The sequence below is a fragment of the Cladophialophora immunda genome (genome assembly GCF_000835495.1).
Source record: "Cladophialophora immunda strain CBS 83496 unplaced genomic scaffold supercont1.7, whole genome shotgun sequence".
In the NCBI taxonomy this organism is placed as follows: Eukaryota; Fungi; Ascomycota; class Eurotiomycetes; order Chaetothyriales; family Herpotrichiellaceae; genus Cladophialophora; species Cladophialophora immunda.
The window spans coordinates 3,471,008-3,494,978 of NW_015622547.1; the positions used below are offsets into that span (position 1 = coordinate 3,471,008).

A 23,971-nucleotide genomic window follows, 5' to 3' on the forward strand; every position below is an offset into this window, starting at 1 on the left:
CACTTGATCTCGTCGGCAGCTGGGCGTCCTAACCCCAAGAAAAGCTTAAGTAAATATCTACCAACCGAGAATTGCGACGCCGAACAAACGCGTGGTAGATGATGAAGTACACTGCATGTGTCTCGCAGTCCGATATCGGCCTGCCATCGTCAGATTCCGTATTCGCATCCAAATGCTATCACAGTGTCCACCAGAGAAGCACTGGCTTTTCACTGGAACAGTCTGCATTTAGTGATATATATCGACCTTTCTGCTGTGACCGATTCCACGACGAAGAGTCCTCCAAGTGAAATTACTTCAGATGAGACCTCAGCCTTGGCATGGCCAAACCAGTGGCGCTTATCGTGGGAGCTGGCATCGCCGGTCTGGCAGCTGCTTGGTGGCTAGACAAGGCTGGCTGGCAGTCGATCGTCGTTGACAGGGCCGAAGCCTTTCGCGTCGGCGGCTATACCATGACCATCTCCGGGCTCGGACACGAAACCGTCAAGCATATGAGCCTTCTGGACGAGCTTCAATCGGTTGCCCAGCATTTTGACTGCAACATCATCAACGACTGCAACGGCAGGGAACTGTGTCGTGTCAAGTACGTCGACGTGCACGGTGGTGGGCTGGATGCGCTGGCCGTCCGTCGTGATGAATTGGCACGACTGCTCGCCAAAAGCCTTCCAGACAGCTGTTCGATCCGATTCCAGGAGACCGTTAGCGAGTTCACTGAGGAGGGAGACAAGGTTCGTGTCGTCCTCGCCGGGGGCGACGTGATCGAGGCAGACCTGTTGATTGGCGCCGACGGATTTCGTTCTCAAATTCGTCGGTCGCTCTGGAAAGACAGCGAGGGCGAGTTCTTGGAGCCACTGGGATACTATTATGCCGCCTACAATTTCAGCCAGCAGGCGGAAACGCAGAACGATTGTCACTCGTTCAACCGCCCGGGACAGTTGGACATGCTGTTCGCTTTGCGAGACAAAGGCATGACCGGCATGCACATTTGGCGCGAGGACCAGACCTTATCGACAGAAAGCTCCCGGGACAAGTTTGACATTCTCCGCAAGATCACCTCCCAAAGCGTTCAGCAAGTGCGCGACGCTGTTGATCAGGCCGACAAAGCTGGCGCTCTGGTGAACATGGACAGTCTCACGCTGGTGACCCTACCGCGATGGTCCAAGGGCCGAGTGGTCCTCCTGGGCGATGCAGCACACTGCTTGACGCTTCTTTCAGGGCAGGGCGCCGGTATGGCACTGGTGTCGGCGGAGATACTAGGCAAAGAACTCCAGAAAACGCCGGACGTCCTTGAGGCGCTCCGAAACCACGAGGCGAAGCTCCGTCCGTCGATTGAACGACTCCAAGCCCGTTCCAGGCGCATGGCGGCGTGGTTTATCCCCAAAAGCACCATCGCCTACTATTTCCGCAACCTCCTCCTCAAGATCTTGCCCTACTCCTGGATCGTAAACTTCCATGTCAGCACCATCAAGTCAGAGATTGAGCTGCTCTGATACTGTCGGGGAGCTCTTGGGGATACGGTCTTGACCGCCCCATCAGTTGGAAGGGACCGTCGAGATGGAATGTCATGGCAGGAGATCCAGGGGCCATACGAACCTGGTGTTCGACCACTCAAATCTCAGGTTTCCGAGGCGCAGCTGTTGAGGAGGGAGGCAAAGCATTGTAGAAGCACCGCAAGATTCGTAAGATCAGCATTCACTCGCAGTCAATGCCAATCGCGGGGCTTAGGCCACTAATTTCCCATCCTCGATGCACAGGTTTTGCGCGGGGAAGCATGGTTTCGCAGATAGTTTTCGCCACCAAGCCTTAGGCCCTCAAAGCCTGGAGGTTGGAAGGTTCTTGTGGTGAATCTAGCGAGCATTGCGCCATAGCCATAGGCACCGCAAGCTCCTTCATCTGGAGACTAAGTTTGTCTACCGCTATGCCACTAACCTTTCGTCTTACAGGCCTCATTTACCCCCTAGTTTGTCGCCTATCAAAATCCCACGAACATTTTCCAACGTCTTTGACCTCAGTTCGCCTCTCAGCTTCCGCAGCACTCTATACATTTGCTGCTCGTTCTCCGTACTGATGGCCTTTCGAGGACCCAATAGATGATGAGTGCCCAAGGTATTTCGCGTGTCGAGACCGAGTCGTCGGGGCGTGGGGCTATCCTGGGCAGAAAGCAGACATGCACACAATGTAGAAGTCGAAAGGTACGGCTAGCCAACTCTCTCGAGACTCAAGCAAGGGTCAGCGCTGAACACCCTTAGGTGCGCTGTGACGGTGTCGCGCAAGATGAGTCCTGCAGCAACTGCTCTCGACTGGGTTTCAGTTGCTCCTTTCGCCATTTTCAGCCGGGCGAAGGCTCAATATCAGCTGAATTGCCGCCAAAGAAGGCTCGTGTGTCTCGGGCTTGCAGAACTTGTCACTCAATGAAGACACGGTGCAGTGGAGATTTGCCGAGTTGCGACCGATGCCACAATAAGGGTATCGAATGCGTTTATCCAGCGCGCGACAAGCAACTGGTTGGCATTGGCTCTCCTGCAGTTGAACGGAGCTTTGGTGATGCCGTTTTCGAGGGAGCTTCAGAGATAGGGTCCCAATCCAGCCCTTTCTTTGCAGAGCATCTCGGTCGAGATCGATCTCATGGATCATCCACCATAAAGTAAGTCAGCTCAATGCAAAACTCGAGCCACTTTTGACTCGAGATAGCTCCCCTCTGCTCACACGCGAACGGATCTTGAAAGCTATCCGAGCCTTTTTCCAGTATCTACAGCCACTTCCGAGCCTTGCAATTCTGCACAAGGCCTCTCTCTTACGACTGGTTCACCAAGACCAGGCAGATCAAGCACTACTGGCTTCGATCATCGCAGTCACATCGCATACTTCAGATTCTTCAGCGAGCGATAGAGAGATCGGTTCACGGTGCGCAGACCTGGCGGAGGGCCTGATCATGGCTGAATTCAAACGGCCTTCCTTCTTCAAGTTGCAGGCATTGTTGTTCGTCATCAGGTACAGAATATGGACCGGTTCCCATGATGACGCAGTTTTGCTCATGGCTCAACTTACACGTTCCGCGTTTGCTCTGCGGATCAATCATGAAACGTTACGGCCTTCCTTTTATGTCCAAGAAGCACGACGCAGATTGATGTGGGCTATCTACATCCTCGATTCAACGATGGCTTGCGGACTTCAGGAGTATACGTTGTGCCCAATAACCGCGATACATCTTCGCCTTCCAGCGGTGGAAGACGACTTTGAGCTCAATAATGAGAACATTTTCGACCGTCTCCGAGAGCATGGGCCTCAATCTGTTCGTCTCGGAATATTAGCCTATTATGTGCGCATAATCAACCTCCATGACGAGATTCTGAGGTAGGTGGTCTCCTGGTGTCTCCTTGTTTCTTTCTTAACATCTCCCAAGGTGCAAGAGGCAAGCTATGTCCTCAAGGTCCGATTTCCGTGCGACATCATCGCGCTTCCAGAACCTAGAAAAGGATCTGGAGACATTCGTTTCGAGACTGCCTCCAGGCGAACAATTCTCCGAGAGGAACCTGGCATTGCGAGCATATTCACCTCGTCTACCGCGTTATGTAATGACGCATATCTGGTGGCATCAATGCCATTGTCAACTATTTCGTGGTACAATACCCGCTCTCGGCGAGCCATTGCCACAGGATTATCTGGACCATCTCGGTGCAGATGCCAGTCATGAACAGCAAGTCAAATGTCTCCTCCATGCTCACACGATTGCCGAAATTTTCTCCTCTCTTCTAGAAATCGAGGGCGGTACATGGACACTGGAGTATGAAATGGCAGAGTGTGCACATAGCGCCACAGAGGTCTTGTTGGTCAGTGACACCACACATCGGGATCGGCTAGGCATCTCGGCTGAGGACATTGTACGGGATGTGACCATTTGTCTGCGACTAATCAGACAGATGTCCCATATGTACCCAGCAGTAACTCCTATGGTAAGCAGCCGATGTTTGCGGCGTCGACGGTTCCTCTAATATCTCTTTCAGATCACGAGCATCGAGCAGGCACTGCTTCCCCCGGCGCAAGGCTCTTTAGGGAATCCCAAACCCCTGAAATTCACAAGGGAGATCGTCCCCAAGCAGTTCATTTCAAGACATACTGTGTTGGGCAACGTCGGTTTCACAGACGACAGTCCTAAGCTTGAAATGATCCCCTCAGCGAAGATCCAGACACCCATACAGCCTCCGGAGCAACCCAACGTGGGCGAGGCGACCTTGACACCACCGGAAATGCCAAGTGATGCCCACCCGGTACCATTCCCGGTGAACGAGGCGTTTCCGAGTCTGGAATCAACGGAAAATGTGGAGCTGGGCGATGCGTTCCCTTATCTGGAGTCGGTATCCAGTGCCTGGGATCAGATGTCCCTGTTTCAAGACCCGTTCGGGGCTTTTGACGAAGGCACCGAGGAGGCCATGTGATGGCAATGCTTCCAAAATGCGATGGGCCGGCTGATGGGGAACGTTGTCCTCCGCATGCAAAAGTATGTCGGCGGCATCGAACCACGTGAAACGGCTCTCGGTGCCGATGCAGCAAGAGCCGCTAATCCATTCTAATCCCTCCCACCGTCAATCTTCAACCCAGAATGGATCAACGGCGCGATGGTGCCATCGGTTGTAGGGCTATATAATAGCCACTTCGTCTCCGCCTGCTCCAGACCCGGGGTAGCTTCACTGAAACCTGCACGACAGATTCTCCCCGCTGGGCTGCCATCACGATGGCGCTCAAGGTATGGCATCAGTTAACGCCCTACCTGGTCTTCAACTCAAGTGTCTTTCTTCTCGGCGCCGTCATGTTCGGCATGTATGTTCCCTTTTGAAGTCCGCAACGGAGCTTGAGCTGATTGCTTGCAGTGACACCGGCTCTTTTGGTTCGTTACAAGCCCTTCCGTCGTTTTTGAACCGTTTCGGGGTCATGGATGCCAAGGGGAAGTTTGCGTTGCCACCGACGCGGAAGGCTTTGATGAACTCATTACCATGGACTGGGAAAGTTGTTGGTTGCGCCATTGTTGAAAGGGTTATTGAAGCTGTTGGGTACAAGAAAACCATGTATGTTGTCGGGATGGTGCAAATTGTGGGCATCATCAGTAAGTCTTCGCCTCCACGGGTAGCAGGAGCATCGGTTTTCTCATTGTGCTGACACTACATGCAGTCGAGTTGACAGCACACAACTGGGCTCAGTTCACTGTTGGCCGTATAATCGCATACTTCGCCGTGGGTCTGGTCGAAAACGTTGTGCCGGCGTACAACGCCGAGACAGCCCCAGCAGCGGCACGAGGTCTTCTGTCAGGTTCAATAATGTTCGTCACCGGACTCGGTAACCTCTTGGGCGCCGGGCTGTCACGAGCATACGCGACCACCGAAACGCAGAAAGGCTGGATGATTCCGACATCAATCCAGCTTGTTCCTGCTGTCGCATTTCTCGTCCTCATACCGTTCACCCCAGAATCCCCACGGTGGCTGGTCCTCAAAGGTCGCAAGCAAGCAGCCAAAGCTTCCCTCGACAAGATCAGACCTAAGCATGATGTCGACAACGGAGCCACGGCCGCCGAGGTGGAAGCGATCGACCTGCTTATCGAAGAGTCCAGGGCCAACGAGCGTGGGTCTTGGTTGGATATATTCCGCGGAAACTACCTGAGACGTACCTGGGTGTGTTGCCTTCTCGTCCTCGAATACGCTGCTGGTGCTGATATTTAATAACACAGATCTGTGCGACGCTGTTCGTCCTTGAACAAATGAATGGGAATCAATTTGTTCTATCGTACGCCCCTACATTCTATGTACAACAGGGTCTGGGCTCTATGTCCTTCACCTACAACATTATAGGAGGGGCGATCGGGGTTGTTGGATGTCTAGCCGGCCTTCTTCTTTTCGATTTCACAGGGCGTCGTCCTTTATTCATTGGAGGCAGCGCTGTGGCAACCTTCCTTCTTTACCTCGCTTCGGGCCTGGGCCTGATCCATAACCCGAACCACAGCGAGACATATACTCTCGTTGCCTGCTTCATGATCCTCCCGGCTTTCTGTCGGATATCGGCTTCAAACTGCGCTTTCCTGACAGGCGCCGAGATAGGAGGGGTCAGAATGAGGAAGAAGATAATGGTAAGTCGTGGATGTACTTGCCCTCCGAGTTGGCGTGGACTGAGCTGACCGCATTGAAGTCATTCGGTACAGTCTGTGATGTCGTGGCTGCTTTTCTGGTCACCTTTGTAACACCCTACCTGCTACCCGGCATGGGTGTTAACATTGGCTGGATCTTCGGGTCTGTTGCGCTCTTTTCCACTCTTTGGGGAGCCCTGTTCTTTCCAGAACTCAAAGTGAGTACTTCGCAAGCTTCCAGACTGCGTTACAACTCCCCATTAAGTCGCCCGATGTTAACGAGCCTGGTGAATAGGGTCGGTCTTTGGAAGAAGTTGACGAATTATTCGCCGCCAAGCTCCACGCATGGCAGTTTAAGAAATACGAGACTTGTGGGACGGGCCGGCTGCTGACGACAATCGAGAATGAAGGAGTCGCTCTGCCGGTGAAGGCCCAAGAGCTAAAGGCCGAGGTCACCCATTCTGAGATCATCGCACCGAAGACTGGCGATTGAAAGGCCCATCTGTGTAGGGTATGATTGTCCGGGTTATCCTTTCAGGGACCGCGAAAAGAGCAAAGGTATTGATTCGGATAGTAGAGACAGAGGGCGAGTGAGAAATGCAATGAGTTCCGGCGGCGTCACTCAGTCGCCTATCAGATCGTTCAGCCTCTTCCCAAAGCACAGCAAAGCACAGCAAAGCACAGCAGCTCATTCATCCCACAAGAACAGATGGAAGTCATCTGAAGTCTTTCCGACCTGATTGCGGAGGTCTTGGGGTCACCACGTACAAGGGAGGCTGCAATCTCACCCCACTCCCGCGCTTTTAGGGTTATGGTGTGCACTAATACTCCATTGCTATAGTAGTCTGGAATTGTTCAACAAAAACGAGGAGAGTGTTGGAGATTTATCTTCTTGATCAGGCTGAGGGTATCACAAGTTTTAATATATGCGCCTCGCTTTGCTGGAGCTATTCCTGAAGCAGTGTTGCTAAAGTTAGAACGGCTACGGCACCTTCAAGCTACACTTGAAACGAGGGGCTCGTTCCCAAGGCCGAACGCACTTTGTAGAAGACCGTCAAGGATTGGAATATAAGAATAAGGACAGCCCATTAGGTGCTCCCAAGGACCATCAAGATCGAGCTTCTTCAAACTTGAGCCTGCACAGCTCGCTGAGCTTCTCGTTCCAGAAAAACCCCTCCAGTATCTCTTTCGCAGCCTTCCAGTCCTCGACATCTGCGAATCTCCGGCGCAGCCTCAGAAGCAGGTCGATGCCGGGCGGCAAGAATCCGCTGCCCGAGGCGTTGTGCCACGCGCATATCGTCACCATCCACACCCAAAAGAGAAAGGACTCTTCTTCCGGCGACTCGGACGGCAATTCGTCCGCAGTGAGGATTTTGGTAAGCGCCCCCCTCGACGCCAGACCTCCATTGCTCGATACGGGCGCCGAGTCGAAGCCGATCCCGCAGTACAAGACCAGCGCCAATGCCAGCAGCTTCTCCCTGCTCGCGCCCGGCGCGTCTAGCGCTGGACACGCCTCTTGGAAAGTTCGCCAGACCGGTCGAGCCGTGTTGGGGAGGCCGACGATGCGGCCTGCCGCGTCCCTTTCAAGCTTGCCCCTGTGATAGACATATGCGAGGCGGATGAGAATCTCGACGGTGCTGAGGGACCATTTCCCAGCCAGAATGAAGTGGTGGAAGCCCATGGGCACTTCGCGAATTTGGTCCCGAAATCGAGCGGAGAGTGTTTCTGGCTCGGCTTCAGGTTGTGGGAGAGACAGCGGCGAAGAGAAGTATCGGAGTCCGGTTGACAAGCTCCACCATGCGTCGAACCTGGAAAAGAGATATCAGCTTCAGAAAGGTATTGAGTCTTGACTTCCGAGTTCCTCTCGCATCGTGTGCAAGTGCAAGCTACGAAAATACAGTGCTTACTGCAGAATTGTGCATTGAGGGTGATCGGCTACCAGATGCATGCCACCCTGGGCGGTAATAATCTTTGACAATGTCTCGAGATGATACTGGTGAACCTCTAAATCCACTGTTCGCTGATAAGCTCTTAGGGAGGGTAGTGTGGCAACTGGATCCAGGTTTATCCTTACCTCCACCGTTGCTAAAGACAAGATAACGAGTAATTCGTCGTCAGGCACCCTGGTCGGTGACTGAGACAAGGTCTCTCTCAAGATTGCAGACGCTTGCACCTTATGGGAGAGGCATTGTCGGGTTTGTCCACAGCCAGGTGAGACCTGCTGGTCATACAGAAGCTGCAGACCGGCCGCCCCGGCATGGTAGCCCGACGTCGTGGGTCGCGTCATCCACAGGAGAAATTCGTAGTTGTGAGTATTGCGGACGTGAAATACTTCAAACGCGAGCTGGATCGTGGGTACAATCATTTGCTGGTCTATGGTAAAATAGTGTCAGATCCAAGCGAGAGACATAGCCATGAACCAGCTGTTCTGAAGGAGCAGACTTCGCATACATATTGCAATGTGCTTCGGAACATGAGGCGAGAACGGAGTCCATATCGCGTCCATCCATTGCCGGTGTAACATGGCGTAGAGCCACTGCTTGCCCCGAAAGTGGCCCATCTGTGCTGCACGAGCGATATCTCGAGCCCGCTTCAAGGCTTCCTCATCTTCCGCCGGTTGGCGCTCTCGATCACGCCCAGAGGAGGGAGCTATGCGAAAACGAGTGATCAACGGCTCCGTCGAGGTTGACGGCGGTCCGACGGTTTGCGCCGCGGCATTCTTGCTCCGTTTCGCGTGAGCAACTTTAGCGTTGTGCGCTCGGATGGTCGAGTACACCAGTTCTTTTGCCCGTTGCGATTGCTTGCGTGGACGGCCCTCGACGAAACATAGCTGTATAGGCTCCATGGCGAGGCCGGGGCTCGTTTACCAGAGGTATCCTACTGCCACGCATTCGTTGTAGAATCCTCGGCGCGCCGCCTATGGAGGTGGTTCATGTCTCATGTAAAGTAAAAGGAGGACTACCATAACGTCTCGCATAGCCACAATGAAAAGTGAAAGGTTCAGGCTGCGAGCACGCTGCCTCCTGATTTATACGTCGCAGAGTGAATGACCGGTTGAAGGCACCGTTGACCGAATAGGTTTCCAGACCACGACAAGGTTTAGGTGCGCCGGCATGCTGATTCCTGCTTCAGCTAGCCGACCAGCGCCAATCCCCTTGGCATGATGTGATGGCGATGTAGGGCTGCAGATTGCAAGCCCTCCCGCGCCTTGGCCAAGGTTGGTCTGATCCTTCTGTTCAATGCTGTTGCAGGTTGCTCGAAGAGCGCCCGACTGTACACTTATTGTCACTTGCCAGATTGGATTGGACGGAAACTCCCGCAGTTCTGAATTCGACCTCCAGCTCCAGATTCTGGCTGAATCACTCATGTGCCACAACCAACGCTCACTCGATGCTCGGAAGCTTAATCGTGCCCAGAACATGTGTGGTGGCTGAATTCCAAGACCTTAATAAGCATTTTTCGAACCATGTCAGCAAAGGCTTGTCGGTTAAGTAGCGAGGCCATACCATTTGGCGTTCAAGCAAGCCCAATCCTGACTAAGAAGCCACTGAAATAGCTGTATCAATCACGGAGCGAGCGCATTGTATTTAGTGGTGGCAAATATAGGATGGTCCACGCCTTGGCGCATCGGTTCAGTCTCAGACCACGGATATGTCGGCCTGGTCCTATCCTCACGAGTCGGTCAAATGGCGCCAAGTTGTGTAGAAGGGACTTGAAGTCTCAAAGGCCAAATCGCGTATGGTCCTACGTGGTGTGAGGCGCCACGTTCCAAGGCATGAGGAGACTGAGCGGCAGGTTTCCTAAATACTACGTTCGTGGTGATAGGTACTGTCTCGATAGCGGCCGATTGGTCAAAAGGTCTGGCCAGCAGTGGTATCTAATTGCGCTTATCACGGTCACGCTGAATAGCAGACGTGGCTTCGCGCAGGCGACAAACATCGACAGCCATTGGGTGCATAAACGTGAATGACCGTTTACAGTTAATGCTGAGGCTCCGAGATCTTGGAGAGAACCCCGTCTCAATACTTCCAGCACAACCTGACTGCCTTTGAGACTATTAAGTGATTGTATTATGTAGCATGGGGTGACATAACACTCCTTTACCATAGGGATACAAGTCCCTAACGCGAATATATATCAAGCCACTTCCTCTGCTCTTGTCCATGCTATCGTAGCCCTGGTTTTTCCCTTTCGCATTTTGAGATATGGAATGGCAACGCCGATCATGCGATGAATTCCTTCCAGACCTCCTCCGGTTCCGGCCACCTCCAGCCACCGGTGGTTCTGTTAGGATGCTCGGCACTCTTACCACGTTCACCCTGCCCAACTGCTGATAACTGCTGTTGGCCCACCAGGCCTTCAAACATGGCGAGCTCCAGATTCCTCCGGCTCTGCTTGCCCAGCCTTCCCGCAACACGGGTTAACCGCGAAACCAACCTCGTCAGCCCTCTCCAACCAATCTCTTTGTCATCTGTCTTTAGATTTTCGTCACTTAGACAAAGCCAGACAAGTACCCAGCTTAATGCGTCAAGTGTTTGGCTCAGTTGTAGATTTTGTTGCACATCTTGAACCATGCGTCGTACGTACCTATCCGTCTCAGTTGGCTCGTGTCTATACCTCCACAGTGTTGCATGGATATAAAACAAGCACACCAGGCGCGTTGTGTCGTGCTTTTGTGAGGATTTTGCCTTTTCGTTGTTGTTGACGCTGCAGGGTCCCAGTTGCATGCTTTCTGGGTTGAGGATTGAAAAATGTGGCGAACGAACAGCGTTAGATACCGAGAAGCACCACGCAGAAGGGTACGGTGAAGGACGCTGGCTTTCTTGATCTTCACGAAGCTGATTTCTTGCCTCGCTGAGCTCTCGGAATTGCCTCGTTACTAACAAAAGCTCGGTGACGCAAGCTGAGAGGTAAAGGTTAGGGGGCAGATCGAGAGGATCACAGAACTCCAGTACATCGTCGACAGGTTGTTTGTCGAAAGGCGATGTTCCGCTGAGAGTGGTGTGCTCCATGCCAACATCCGGTCGGTAATTCAGAAGGAACAAGCCGAAGTGGCGATCCGTACAAGGAAACGTCTCTAGACCGGTGGTTTCGAAGATACGTGGCTCGGCCCTGCAAAAAGAACAGCTTCTTAGTAAAAGTGTCAGGCTCTAGAGGTAAAACGGAGAAGTTACTTACGAGCATATTTGCCATAGCAGAAGCGGGCAGAGTGTTTCCAGGCCTCCACGCATTTTGACCATCAGTCTCGCCGCCGAAATGTGAGTCTTGACTCCCTCCATATTTCCGGCAAGGGCCTGGAAGACACGTTTTAATGTAATCCAACAGGGTCTGGGGCTAACTTCGTCAGGGGTCTCACCTCAATTGCCGACATCAACATTACCGCTTGAATGGTGCTCTCAGACGTCGAGGATTGCGGCTGCCCCAATTTCTGAATGACAACCGCCATGCCCTCTACGAAATGCCTCAAACCATTTCTCTCGTGGTGCTCATCTCCTCCAAGGAAGCTAGAGTAAATATAACTGGAGAACGAGATAATCAGCTGCATGACGGCCTCGTCGTGGATGAACTGATGCGCCGCTTGTAGCAAGTAGCATAGAGGTGCTGCTGGACCATGATCACAAATGATCTTCGAGACTGTATTGTGAACTAATCAATCAAGTATTAATTATGATGTTGCTCTAGGCGAGGATTGTTTCGGTGAATACTTACGAAAATGAAAGAGCTCGTGTTCATTTTTGGTGCATGTGAAAGACTGCATAGCCAACGGGGCATATTCCGCTGGGTGGAAGAACGATTTTGACGTCGCTTTTAATGTTGTACCCCGTACAGCCTCCGCTGAACGATCGGTCGGACATAATTCCTCTGATTTCAAGTAGTTATTGTCTCGCTCAAAGGAGTCGGGCAAGACTTCACAAGCCTGATCGTGATCCAGTTGGGATTGGAGAACTGCGTGACGACACGACCACTTTCGGTGCCATTGACCGGTAAGACTGCTTGAACAACTCTGCTGGGCCGGTCTTGACGTCGTTTGGCAACCTTTTGGGTTGACAGGTGGTCGATATGTACTAGAATCCTAACAAACAGCAGTTCTTGTGTCAGAATCGCTCTGTCGATACCTCGAAGCACAGTATGATGAGTTTTGAGAATGCAGCAGACGCTATGAAGCTGGATTTATTCAAATCTTGACTTACATCACTTTGGTATGCATCATCAAACAGTGGAGACTCGGCATGCGTGCACCAAGATCTGTTTCCATTAATCCGCCCTTTCGGCACCAGGGCTTGCCACGTCAAGATTGACATTCCCCCTGTCTTTAGCTGCTCCCCTCGGGACTGCCTTCGCTTCAAGTGCATTCTTCTGGCTGCATGGCTATTGATTGCCGACCTCCGTTCGAAGTGAGCCGATGGGCGAATGGAGCTGAAATCCACCAGAAAAACGTACGTGTGCGACTCGAGTTCACGTAGATTGACCATGGCGTAGGACCAGTCATCAAGTGGCAATAGATTTGAAAAATCCAGAATAAAAAGGGGAGCGATTCAGGAGCCGGGACAAATGTTAAATATCTTCGGTGGTGAGTAAAGCTCAGGCCCCATCGGCCGATCAGCAAATCGAATCGATGATGAATATTGTCTCAAGCTCCAAGAGGTCGCTTCAGCCAGGCTCGGCCAGAATAGAGACCACGAGCTCTGCCGTGCTCTAGACTGCTTCGTTCGCAGCTGGTCTGTCTTTTGCCTATTGTCTGAGCCATGGTGCTATGTGAACTATATTCCAGCCGTAGGAAATCCCTACTTGTCGAATAACGCGCCAATCAGGAAACGACATATTCGGGCCAAGCATTGCCAAGTTTGCTGTTCTTGGGCTAGTGCAGTGACCTATCTAGGTAATTTGTGGGGATCAAATCGTAGCAGCCACGTTAGGCATAATCTGGTGAGCGAGTGGCGTTGGAGCATACATCGCCTTGTGGCTGCAAGGACAGTATGAAAGATCAGTCTACTTATACCGTACTTAAGTCTGGTTCGCGCCACATGTGCGACCCGGGCGGCGGCTTGGCCTAGATTCTACACCAGTTGCATTGGTCTTTGAGACAGACTACCTTGCCTACCATCCGTGCACCAATATCGTCATCCAGTTGTCCTCGTCGCATGTCTCTTGCCATCCTGCATAGTGTTACTCCGACTAGACTTGGAAGACTGCGAGCTGGGGGGCAGATGCCCTACGGCGCCAGAATCCTCGCAGCAACCTCCACGGCTTTCGCCGACTTCTCCACCCAAAGTTGCGCAAGTGTCAGATTACCGGCATCAATTGCCTCCGTAACCCCGGGCCATTCGACAGGAGCATAGCCTGTGTCTAAACCGGGCGCGAAGACTACATGCTTGTAGAACTCTCTAGTCGGCAAGCCACCTTGAGAAACAAACCCGCGACTGAAGTCTCTCAATTTGGTGTTGGCCAGTTTGATATCGGACTCCGTCGACGCTGCTTGGATGAAAGAAGCCATCGCTTCAGCTGAACTGTTGAATGCTGAGATTGCGGTCTCGAGTGGGGAAAGGTCAACCATGGCAGTGGCGTTTTCCGACTCGATGAGTTCGGTGAGTTGATCCAGGTATCGAGTCATCTGCAGGCCGTAATTCTCAACGTCGAACGGGATGATATCGTCATTGGCGAGATGGTACACTAGCAAGGACAAGTGTTGACCGACAGCCTTGTGTGCAAGGAAGTCTGGGTCACCATAGGTGGTCATCCAGTGGAAGCTGTCGTAATTAGAGTGGTAGTGATATACGGGATCATTGCTTCCGCCGCCGCAGCCCGTATCCAAAGAAGCGATGCCATTGTGCACGAAAGCGGTATAGTCGCTGCCTGATCCAAGCACACCAACCGTGCCCTTGCTCAAACCGTACCACACGTCGTAGTAGGTTAGATTCTTGTAGCCATGGTATGGGTAGACGACTTTCTTCATGGTCTCTGTTGCAATCTTGTGCAGCTCGGGAGAGGCGGACAGCTCTGGATTCGGACCAGACGCGGCTCCGTCAAGGTTGAGATAAGCCACCGCCGAGCCCTTCAGCCAGGGAATATACTCTTCTACCCATTCTGTGGACCCGAGAAGTCCGTACTCTTCTGCATCCCAGGATGCAAACACAATGGTGCGCTTGGGTCTCCAGCCAGTCTTCAAAAGTGCCCCGAATGCTTTGGCCATCTCTATCAAGACAGCAGAGCCGGAGTTGGGATCAGAAGCGCCACCAACTATCCAAGCGTCACGGTGATTTCCGAGTATGATGACTTCGTCCTCATTGGTACCATTGATGATACCGATGCTGTCCCAGATCCAGGTGATCTCGTCTCGCATGACATTGGACATGGAGATAGTAGTTCCTGGGGCCGGTCCACTCGAATAAGTCGCATTGAGCTTGCCGATCCAATTGGTGCGGTTTATCGTCTTGCCATCTGGGCCGTATCCATCAAGGGCTTGGATAAGAGGTTGTGCGTCTTTCCAAGAGATCGGCAGAGACGGTATTTGAGGTGTCACTGCGGATCTGTCTGACCTTGGAGAGTCAAGTTTGGATGGATAACCAGGAGTTTCAGGATCACCAGGATACGTGGAGAGGAATTCCACACTCCCGCGTTGCACTGAGGTAGGGTTTCGTGCAGGTCCATCCGGATAGGCTGCGTAACCATTCGCTTCCGTGATATTTCCATCGTCTGCAGTGTCTGTAAACTGTAGATGCGTTAGTGCCTCTTTCGGTGTGCTGAGTGACGTGACAAGTAAGTACAGAAAGGATAGATTAGCAATGATTCAGTAGAGTAGAAGCGTTGGGTCTGTTCCCAAAATTCAACCGCGAGGGTAACTTACGATGATACACCCAATCATACCATAATCCTGGGCATTCTTGACTTTGAGTCCGCGGAATGGACCGCCATAGCGTGCCAGTGCAATTTTGCCTTCCAATTGCACGCCCAACGCCTTCAGACGTTCGAAGTCAACTCTCTGGCCGCGTCCGACATAGACGTACTCTGCCTCTGCATCGCCGGTGAACGAGTAGCCATGGAAAGTAGGTACTCTGTTCGGATAAGAGGTCGTCTCGTCCTGGGCTAATACTTCCTCCTCAAGCAAGGGTGTGAAAGACGAACCGTTGGCGAATGATATGGTCAATGAGTGTGATACCGGGTAGTTCAGGTAGACATCTACCTTACTCAGTTCTACAGTTCATAGAGGAGTCCTAGGACGTACAGTATGATACCAAATCCGCCGTGAACCCGTACTCATTCCAACGATCAGCTGTCCACTGAGCCATTGATTGATTGGTACCTGCCACGTGGAGACCGTGGGTGTAATAGTAGCTCCAACTCTCAATGGTATTGTTATCGATAGAATTCAGCAAGATAGCCTCGTTCTGATCAAGTACAGGGGGAAATGACGCCTCTTGCCTCTTTGAAAGAGCAACATGAGGATCAAAGACCTGAGAATAAAGGTGTTCTCGGCCGCAAGCAACCACAGAAATCGAGCGAAGGGCGAGCAGGGGAAGGAGTCTGATTAGCAGCATCGTGAGGGACCAAAGTCGGGACTGAGGGGTAGAGAACCATCTACCGTGTTATCTGGGAAAGCCGTTATAATATCGCTTCACGAGCGAGGGGAAGCATCGTCGACCTCCGCAACAATCGCGACGTAAAGCCATCCTTCAGATTTCGCTCCTTCCTGTTGAAGCATGGTAAAAGCAGAATTGCCAAGCTGCTAAAGGCAAGCGGCATGAACTGTGAGAGGTGGCGAACACATTGTGAAGTTGTACAATGCAACACAGACAGGGGAGCAGACGAAGCTACACGATGACGATCACCTTGGCTTCGATATTGTACGGGATCCCGTACTTCGTCTTGGGCGTCATTGGAGGGGAAACACGGGGAAACTATAGTTGCCAAGCTCGCGGAGAAGCTCGTATTCGCGCATCTGCGTAGCGGACGGTGTTTCCGCTGGGGTCGACCCTTAAGACCTCGTGCCGAGATCTGTTTTTTCGAATGTCGAATGAGCAGTGCCAAGGTACTCTAGGCCCAACATCCCGCGCTCTGCTGGTCTTGGGACCACGATCCCACGGCATATGAGCATGGAATTTCGCCCACCAGAACAGAACAGTGACCGTTGACGCCACTCTTCGTGGTTGGGACCCCACCACCTTCCGTCATATTCAGTCCTCGCTGCAGATCGAAGCCCCTGTTGGCTTCAAAACGACGTATCTCTGTGGCTGCCCTGGAAGGCTCAATAAACACCAGTGGACAGGGATTTTACGGAGTACTTTCTTATGACCAGAGAAGGAGATTGCAAGAACTGGCTATCTTTACAGGAATCTAGATGCATGCAGCATTTCCTTCAATATTGTGCTTAGCCTTGTGATATTTTCTTCGGCTCAGATCTTGTGCCAGCCCGCCGTTCGAGCGTTCTGACCGTTCAATTTCTTGAGGTACCCTGAAGCACGAGCGACGATGCCGTCGCAATCCAGGCGGAACCGTTTGTAATTGGCATCTTGACTGCCGGAGTGGCCGAAGCCATACATTCCCACGCTAGCAGTGGCATACCTCGCCCAGGTCGTCGGCACGTACTCTTCCACACTGATGATCGGAGTTCCGTCTAATGGGAAGATCGACTTGCGGTAGTCTTCGTCCTGGCCCTCGAACAAATCAAGGCTCGGCGCACTGACAACGTTAACTCTGAGACCGTCTTGCTCAAGCACCTTAGCCGCCGCAACAACGTGACCCAGGTTGCTTCCACAGCTTGCGAGAGTCAAACTGTGATTTTCTCGCTTCTGGATCATATATGCACCCAACTTGACTTTGTTGCGGTCAGTGTTGGGAACATGGCTGTAGTGCTCTCGCGCAACCGACAAGATGGAAGGCGTGTCGTGAGCCTTCAGGAGTGTCATCCACGCTCCGAGCAACTCCTCACCGTCACAAGGGCGAATATAAATGAGGTTAGGCATCGCTCGGAAAAGAGAATCCAGTTCGACCGGTTGATGAGTCGGCCCGTTTTGGCCCTCGGCGAAGGAGTCGTGAGTTGCGATATGGATCACCTGCAAATCGCTCAAGGCTCCCATTCGGACTGCGGGTGCCGCGTAAAGATAGAACATGAAGAATGTTGCTGTGACAGGTATGAAAGTCCGAGGATGGTACGCTGCAAGACCATTGGCGATGGCCGCCATCGCATGCTCACGGATACCAACGCGCAAGTAGCGCCCCCGGTACCCTTGCAGGGGATGAAAGACATCGTCCTCCGCGTACTTGATCTTGTTGGCATTGACCAGGTCAGCACTCCCACCCAAGAGTCCCGGGCAAACATTCCATAACTTTTCCAGAATCTTTCCATTCGAGTCTCTTGTTCCCAGTCCGGCGAATTGTTTGCTATCTAGCGAGAGGAGTGTGTTTTCGTACTCTCCCATGTTGCCAGCCACACGAGACTCGAACTTGCGGAAATAGTCGGGATGAAGAGTCGAGTATTTGGAAAGCTTTTCGTTCCAGGCCTTCTGTTGAGCGACTCCGCGCGCACGACACTCGCGGAAGTACTTCAACGCCCTGTCAGGAACAACGTGAGTCTTGTTTTCGTCCATTCCAGCTGCCCGTTTTGATTTCTTGATACTCTCTGCGTCGAAACCTCCATGGTGTGCGCCGGCGGTTCCTGCTACAGAGGTTCCATGGCCGATGACGGTCCTGATGTTTATGAAAACAGGTTGGGAGTGGAAGTGCTTCGCATGTTCGAGGGCTGCCACGATCGCATCGACGTTGTCAGACCCGTCGTAGACGTCGAGAACGACCCATCCGGAGGCGCGCATTTTCGCGTTCACTTCTTCAGAATTGATCCATTCCAGAGGCCCATCACAGGTGACCTGGTTGTTGTCATAGATGAGGACAAGATTGTCCAGTTGAAGGTGCCCAGCAAGTGAGATGGCTAAGATGCTTTCACGTCAGAGTTGTCACGAGAGACCAAAAATCTGGGGATTTCATAAGACCAACCTTCAAGGGCAACGCCTTCCATTAGACAGCCATCTCCAGTCGTGCAATATATTCGGGACTGGACGATCTCATGCCCTGGCTTGTTGAACTGCGCACGTAGACTCTTGGAAGCTATCGCAAGACCCACGGCGTTGGCTATCCCTTGGCCTAATGGCCCGGTGGTCAATTCGACTCCCGGGGCATATCTCTCTGGGTGACCATGCGCCAAAGTGTCGAAGCCGGGCATTTTTGCGTCTCCATAACCCTTGAGTTGCTCCATTGTCCAAGCGTCATAGCCCACAAGGTGGTTCATCACATAAAGAAAAATACTTGCGTGGCCTGTTACCCAGTATGCTGTCAATGAACGTCTCCAATTTACAGATGCTGTCATGGACGTACCGTTTGAAAACACAAATCTGTCCCTGTCGAACCAGTCGGGGTCGGCAGGATTGTATCGCATGACGTGCTTCCAAAGCGCAATCCCGATAGCTGCCATTCCGATAGCAGAGCCTCCGTGTCCTCCGCCATTTTGCATGCATACATCGAACACTAGATTCCGAAAGGCCAATGTAGCAAAGGCGTCATCAGACAGTTTGTCGCTTGGGAGTCTTGGTTCCAAGTCGGACTCGCCATTGAGGATATGCGGCGCCGTTTTTAGTTGACCGGCATCCTTGAACTCCGTATGTCCGACTTCTTGCAATAGCGGTGCCATGTTTTGAGTTGCTCGAAGTATTTCTGCTTCTCAGCTTGATTATTTGGAGGCCGTCATACAGGAAGGAGAATAGAGAGGAAGGTCTGCCACTGCTGCAAGATGGGAAGACGTCTCTTACAACAGGGTCGTGGACTAGCAAGGCCAATCTGAACTGAGCTCAACTCTTTACATCCAAATATATAGAAGGATATGTGCTGGCTCCCCTGGCCCAATCCTGGCTGGTGGCTATGCGGTATCGTGGTACACGCTCAGTAATTGGAAGCAAGGCTGCGGCGGAGATGATGACAGGGCCGCAAGCGGGCCGCCTTTCACATAATGGTAAATAACACAGCTGGCAAAAATGCTGCCTCGATCGAATGCCCCACTCTCAACTTTGTTCCCACCAAGACGCTGCAGTCTCTAGTACGGCGGAAGAAGCTGCGGAGAGCCTGAGGCTGGGCTCTCCGTGGAAGCCGACATAACAAGTACCCGATCGCATTCTGCGCGGCGAGCCCGACCACGTTCCGCCTTTGATGTTGCCCCTGCCCTCGAGAACGGTCCAGACTGGCCCGCTGACTGGCATCTGGGATGAAAACGTATACTGAGGTCACAGTTGATGAGTTGACTAGTTTGGTAAAAACAACGTGATGTCTTGAAGGAGAGATTTCGAGCGCTCAGAGGCAAGAGCCGAAGGATGATTCTGCCATTTGAACTGTAGCTCCTTAGCAGCTATCATAGACCTGGAAATAAAATGACTGGAGAAAATATTGCTATTGGTTATATCCTCGCTAGGCGAAGTTTTCTAGCTACGGCCAGCACTGCTCATAGTCTCCAGAGCTGGTATAGGTAAGCAGATTTGCTTCGGGCATTCCTTCTCTCAAGCAAGAGCCCTTACGGTTCTCACACCTTCATGCACGACTAACTACCCGCAGCCTGCTTCTTGGGAGTCACCAGAATCTTGATGTGGTCGTCTTTATTGTTCACCAGCTCATCGAAACCTTTTGCTACCACATCTTCCAAGCTGATCCTGCTTGTGATCATCATTTCAGCGCCCTTAAATTTACCTATCTGCAATCAGTGACATAGTCTTTCGTGATAGCAAGTGCCGGGCACTCACCTGCCAAGTAATCCTCCACAGTTTCCTTGAAGTCCGAGTCGTCATAGGACATTGCAGCTTTGTAGTTGAGCTCTTTGATCATAAAATGTTCATACGGCAGGATGGGCTGCTGAAGTCAGTTCACGATATTTGTCCAACGATACGAGACTCACTTTAGTCTCCCATGCTGCAACGTTGACCATAGTGCCACCTCGCTTTAACGCATCCATACCCTGCTGGAGCCCTGGGTTGACTCCGGCACAGTCAAACACAACATCAACGCCTTTTCCAGCGGTCAAAGAGCGGCATTGCTCGCCGACATCGACTTTCGTTGGGTCGAATACTGCATCTGCAATAGTGCTCACGTGTGCATGTCGCCTCTGGGTCGGCTCAGACACGAATATTTGCCTTGACCCTTTGGCTCGGAGATTGTGAAGGACGGCCATGCCAACAGGCCCGCCACCAATGACTAGTGCAGATAATGAGCTGAAGTCTTCGAAGCCTGAGCACTTGATTGCATGGCGGCCAACGACAAGCGGCTCTATCACTGCGGCATCGGCCAAAGGGACCGAATCTGGAAGAGCGTAGCACATCTCTGGTCTAACAGCAATCGACTCCGCGAGACCTCCGCCAAAGTCGGCTCCCAGACCCAGAAAACCCCATTGTGTGCAGATGTTTGTGTTGGAACTTTGACATGTATAACAAGATCTGCAGTATAAACGCGGGTCAACCATCACTTGTTGCCCGATTTTGAGGCTGCTCCCCTGAGGAGCCTTCGCAACTTTGCCGCAAAATTCATGACCCATGATCACGGGCAAGTACGCGCCCTTGATTCCAGATGGCTTTTCTTTGGTTGGAATGATGACGGGGCCTGTAGGTGTTAGGATTGCGTTCAACGATCCGAGGCACGCTGCACTCACCAATGAGATATTCATGGAGATCAGTACCGCATATTCCACACCACTCAATATCTACAAGGACCTCGTCACCCGCCGGTTCAGGAACATCAACATTCTCGACCTGTATGTTGCGAGGGCCGTAATACCGCGCCGCTCTCATGCTCTGCTTTTCTCCAGCCATATCGTAGTTGTATCAAGGATACCTCGATCGATTCTGTCCAACTGAGTGTTTCCGCGTTGGGCCTTATAAAAGCAGGGAGGTGACACAGCAAGATGATAGAAATTGTTAGAACCGTGCTGGTGCTCTCATCCAACATGTAATAAGCTCGAATACTGATCTAGCGAAAGCGGATGTACAAAGAAAGGTAGAATAATTAATTGCGTGTAAGCCATAGTGGGCTTTGACGCCCGTGCCACAGTCTGTCGGTTGACGAACGCCCAGGCCGTGGTTCCAACGTGCGCGGAGGAAGGCGGCCTCATGACAAAGAGAGGATACTTCGTTGCCCCATCGTCTTCCCGTCCTAGCCCCTTATTTTAGTGTAATGCTACCCCAAGTTTTACAAGCGACATCTCAGGTACCAGACTCCAGGGTACGCTCCTTCCAGAAAAGGGACCAATGTGGCGGCAATTTGCGGACCGCCTCGTCCACCTTCCCCGTCGGACCAGCCATGCCTTCTGACGGTGTTATTTCTATATCCCCAGATTAGGTACAATGGAGATTCGGTGCAAGAAGAAAAGATGTTCTAGACTCCGTGGCCTAGGGTCCTGAGAGCAAGTGGCGAAGAGAGAAGTGGGTATCCCACCACCCGTAAAGCAGATGGGAGCGCGAAGACCTGAAATTGGGCTAAGTCGGGCGGACCGATTGAGGACAGAAATCTGTCAAGAATGTGTTTGGCAATAGAGGTGCTGCAGTACAATGACACTAAACCCAGATAGCGAAGTAAATGATTGCAAAGCTCCTTGGTGGACCTGGAATCTCTCCTTGAGCAGTAAAGATATCGCTGTCAATGGCCGAAGTAGTAATATTAGAGTTACTTCGAGAGCTGATTATCTCACAGCCATTATCAAGGTGCTAAATCACTGACATGTTCCGTCCTGCACAAGACGTCGTTGTCTAAAGTCGATCAAAAGCAGAAATGGTCAGTTTTCTCCGGAGAGATACCACGATATCCAAAGCGCACTCTATGCTCGAGCCACAACATGCCCACGGTCTCAGTCTGTCTATAGCAGCGTCCAGCAAATGATCGATATCCAAGACAAAATCTTTGAGAGCAGGACATCGAAATGCCAGTACCGAGATCAGGGCGGATGAAAGACAGCTTGTGAAATGGGTCAGAACTCCTGAAGACAGCAGGGCTTGTGCAAAAGGGAGCAACTCACAAGTGCGACGAATAGTACGTATACGCTGTTCTTTTCGAGAGCAGACAGCCTGCGTACTCCAAGAAACTTCGGCAGCTCTGAACACACAACAGACATTTGTCCTTGAGCTCTTCGGAGACGTGTTCTGACGGAGACAGAGTGGCCGCATACAGCACAAATGGCCTGAATATCAGATGTTTTGCGGACCAATATCTCAGCTGCAGTACACATGCTTGATCCACTGCTTTGGAACCTCTCGAGAGATCGGGTGAGATTTGAGATGGTAAAGACTTGTACCAAATTTCGAGCTGTCGGTCTAGTTCCGTACATATCCGCTTGAATGAGGCATCAGGCTTGACAGGCTGAGAAGACACAGCTTTGTTCGTGGAGGAAGATATACTGTCTCCCCTGGAGTAGACGAAATGGAAAATGCGATTCAAAAGGGACCGAACTGACAGCTCCGCTAGGAAGAAGAGATTTGCCGAAGTGGTCGAGTCTCCACAGGAAGGTAGCAACATGTTGTCCACCACGATATCAATGCCACTTCTCGGCAGGTGAAATTCCGCGAGGATATCGCTGGTGAAGAATATTCAGCAGGAGGTCCTAGACGGGAAGCAGTACGTACCATTCTATCAAGAAGCATGCCCAACTGATACGAGTTACTTCTTCCGCATGGGGGCTTTCTGGAGCAATCGTTTCTGAGCTTGACACTGGTTAGCTTTCTTCCCCTTCACTAGGTGGCTGGGTAAGCACTTGAGCCGTATCTGCTGTACGGTGGTCGACGCCATATGAATCAGCTTCCACGCCTCCAGCGGTCGAACGGAGGTAGCTAAGTAGATTGCGCACAAGACAAGGCCCTGGCAGAGAGACAGGTTGTCGGCATGTGATGATACCCAGGCTGACATGAATATAGAGACAGCAATCTGAAAACACTGAGAGCCCAACTCATGGCCGTGGACGGCAGTGCTGGGCGCCGGCGCTCTAGATCTCAAGTCGCCGAGTGCCATGGAAACAAGGAGTATTGCTGATTCAATGTCAAATTGAAGTCCGGTGATTATTCTCTTGTCACAAAACTGTTGGAATGCTTCCACCTCGAAGATGGGATAGATGGAATGCACGGTGTCAAGGAATTGGTTGATTAGGCGTCTCACAGATGCAGTGTCAATGTCGGGCATCTTGGAGATATCCACCCTGGATTCGCCAAAAAAGCCACCGCCGGACCTGCGAGACTCGACGCGGTAGAAGAATTCAGCAGGATATTCTCCCAATAACTTTTGAAGCTCCGCGACTTTGAGTAAACTGCTGGTGCTTGTCTGATGTCCGAGAGGAATTGTCCATGGTGGAGGTTCTGCATCAGCCTCGAAGGTTCGGAATTGTTGACCTGTCCCTTCTTCTCCGAACGAGAACTGCGAAGGCGAAGCAGGAGACTCTGGGCCGCAGCTGTTGATCGACCTGAGCAGACCTGGTACCTGGGAGGGATTGGATGATAGAGCTGGAAGTTTGAACGACGCTTGGTTCGATCTCTGCTGCAGTTGTGCAAGCATATCCCTCTGCTCTCTTACCAAGTCCTGGATGGAGGCCAGGCGCTCATCTTGCGTTACATGGTGCTTTCGAAGATTGGGTCTGCAATATACCGTCAGTTTGGACACGAGATGTGGGAACTTCAGAACAGACCTGTGCCATTCGGGCTCAGGATATGAGCATTCACGTCCCCTTCTGTCGCAGATCCCGCATGAAGGTCTTTTCCCATCACAGCGCCGCTTGCTATTCACTTTAACATTAGTGAAATTGGACGCAATCGAGATGCCGGTAGAGAGACAATAAGTTTGGTATCTCAAGAGCGATTC

The 23,971-nt window shown here is 51.9% G+C and overlaps 5 protein-coding genes across 5 annotated transcripts; 3 read left to right on the forward strand and 2 right to left on the reverse strand.

Moving 5' to 3' along the window:
- Window positions 1–203: 203 nt before the first annotated feature.
- On the forward strand, window positions 204–1,887 carry PV07_11899 (uncharacterized protein). The gene has a single exon (XM_016399375.1). The coding sequence runs from the start codon at window positions 321–323 to the stop codon at window positions 1,488–1,490; it is 1,170 nt and encodes a 389-aa protein (XP_016243937.1). The 5' UTR covers window positions 204–320; the 3' UTR covers window positions 1,491–1,887.
- A 524-nt stretch (window positions 1,888–2,411) lies between these two features.
- Window positions 2,412–4,436, forward strand: PV07_11900 (uncharacterized protein; the record flags this gene model as incomplete). The annotated part of the gene is made up of 4 exons (XM_016399376.1): window positions 2,412–2,644; window positions 2,692–3,354; window positions 3,404–3,953; window positions 4,005–4,436. 4 exons carry the CDS (start codon window positions 2,412–2,414, stop codon window positions 4,434–4,436), a joined length of 1,878 nt encoding a protein of 625 aa, XP_016243938.1.
- A 296-nt stretch (window positions 4,437–4,732) lies between these two features.
- Window positions 4,733–6,605, forward strand: PV07_11901 (uncharacterized protein; the record flags this gene model as incomplete). Its single annotated transcript, XM_016399377.1, has 6 exons — window positions 4,733–4,818; window positions 4,869–5,101; window positions 5,167–5,663; window positions 5,720–6,115; window positions 6,175–6,330; window positions 6,408–6,605. 6 exons carry the CDS (start codon window positions 4,733–4,735, stop codon window positions 6,603–6,605), a joined length of 1,566 nt encoding a protein of 521 aa, XP_016243939.1.
- A 396-nt stretch (window positions 6,606–7,001) lies between these two features.
- PV07_11902 (uncharacterized protein) lies at window positions 7,002–9,086 on the reverse strand. The gene is made up of 4 exons (XM_016399378.1): window positions 8,564–9,086; window positions 8,187–8,485; window positions 8,020–8,132; window positions 7,002–7,920 (listed from the first exon to the last, which is right to left on the reverse strand). Exons 1-4 carry the CDS (start codon window positions 8,955–8,957, stop codon window positions 7,221–7,223), a joined length of 1,506 nt encoding a protein of 501 aa, XP_016243940.1. The 5' UTR covers window positions 8,958–9,086; the 3' UTR covers window positions 7,002–7,220.
- Window positions 9,087–10,335: 1,249 nt separating this feature from the next.
- Window positions 10,336–12,585, reverse strand: PV07_11903 (uncharacterized protein; the record flags this gene model as incomplete). Its single annotated transcript, XM_016399379.1, has 5 exons — window positions 10,336–11,224; window positions 11,291–11,406; window positions 11,469–11,758; window positions 11,822–12,029; window positions 12,304–12,585. The coding sequence occupies 5 exons, from the start codon at window positions 12,583–12,585 to the stop codon at window positions 10,336–10,338; spliced, it is 1,785 nt and encodes a 594-aa protein (XP_016243941.1).
- Between the last annotated feature and the right edge of the window lie 11,386 nt (window positions 12,586–23,971).

Bases quoted from the DNA above. Each gene is read 5' to 3' on its own strand.
- PV07_11902 (XM_016399378.1), bottom strand. From the start codon at position 8,957: ATGGAGCCTATACAGCTATGTTTCGTCGAGGGCCGTCCACGCAAGCAA. The intron at 8,133-8,186 runs GTAAGGATAAAC...AGAGCTTATCAG, and splicing joins TGTCTTTAGCAACGGTGGAG to CGAACAGTGGATTTAGAGGT. The intron at 7,921-8,019 runs GTAAGCACTGTA...TCTCTTTTCCAG, and splicing joins CCTCAATGCACAATTCTGCA to GTTCGACGCATGGTGGAGCT.
- PV07_11899 (XM_016399375.1), top strand. From the start codon at position 321: ATGGCCAAACCAGTGGCGCTTATCGTGGGAGCTGGCATCGCCGGTCTG.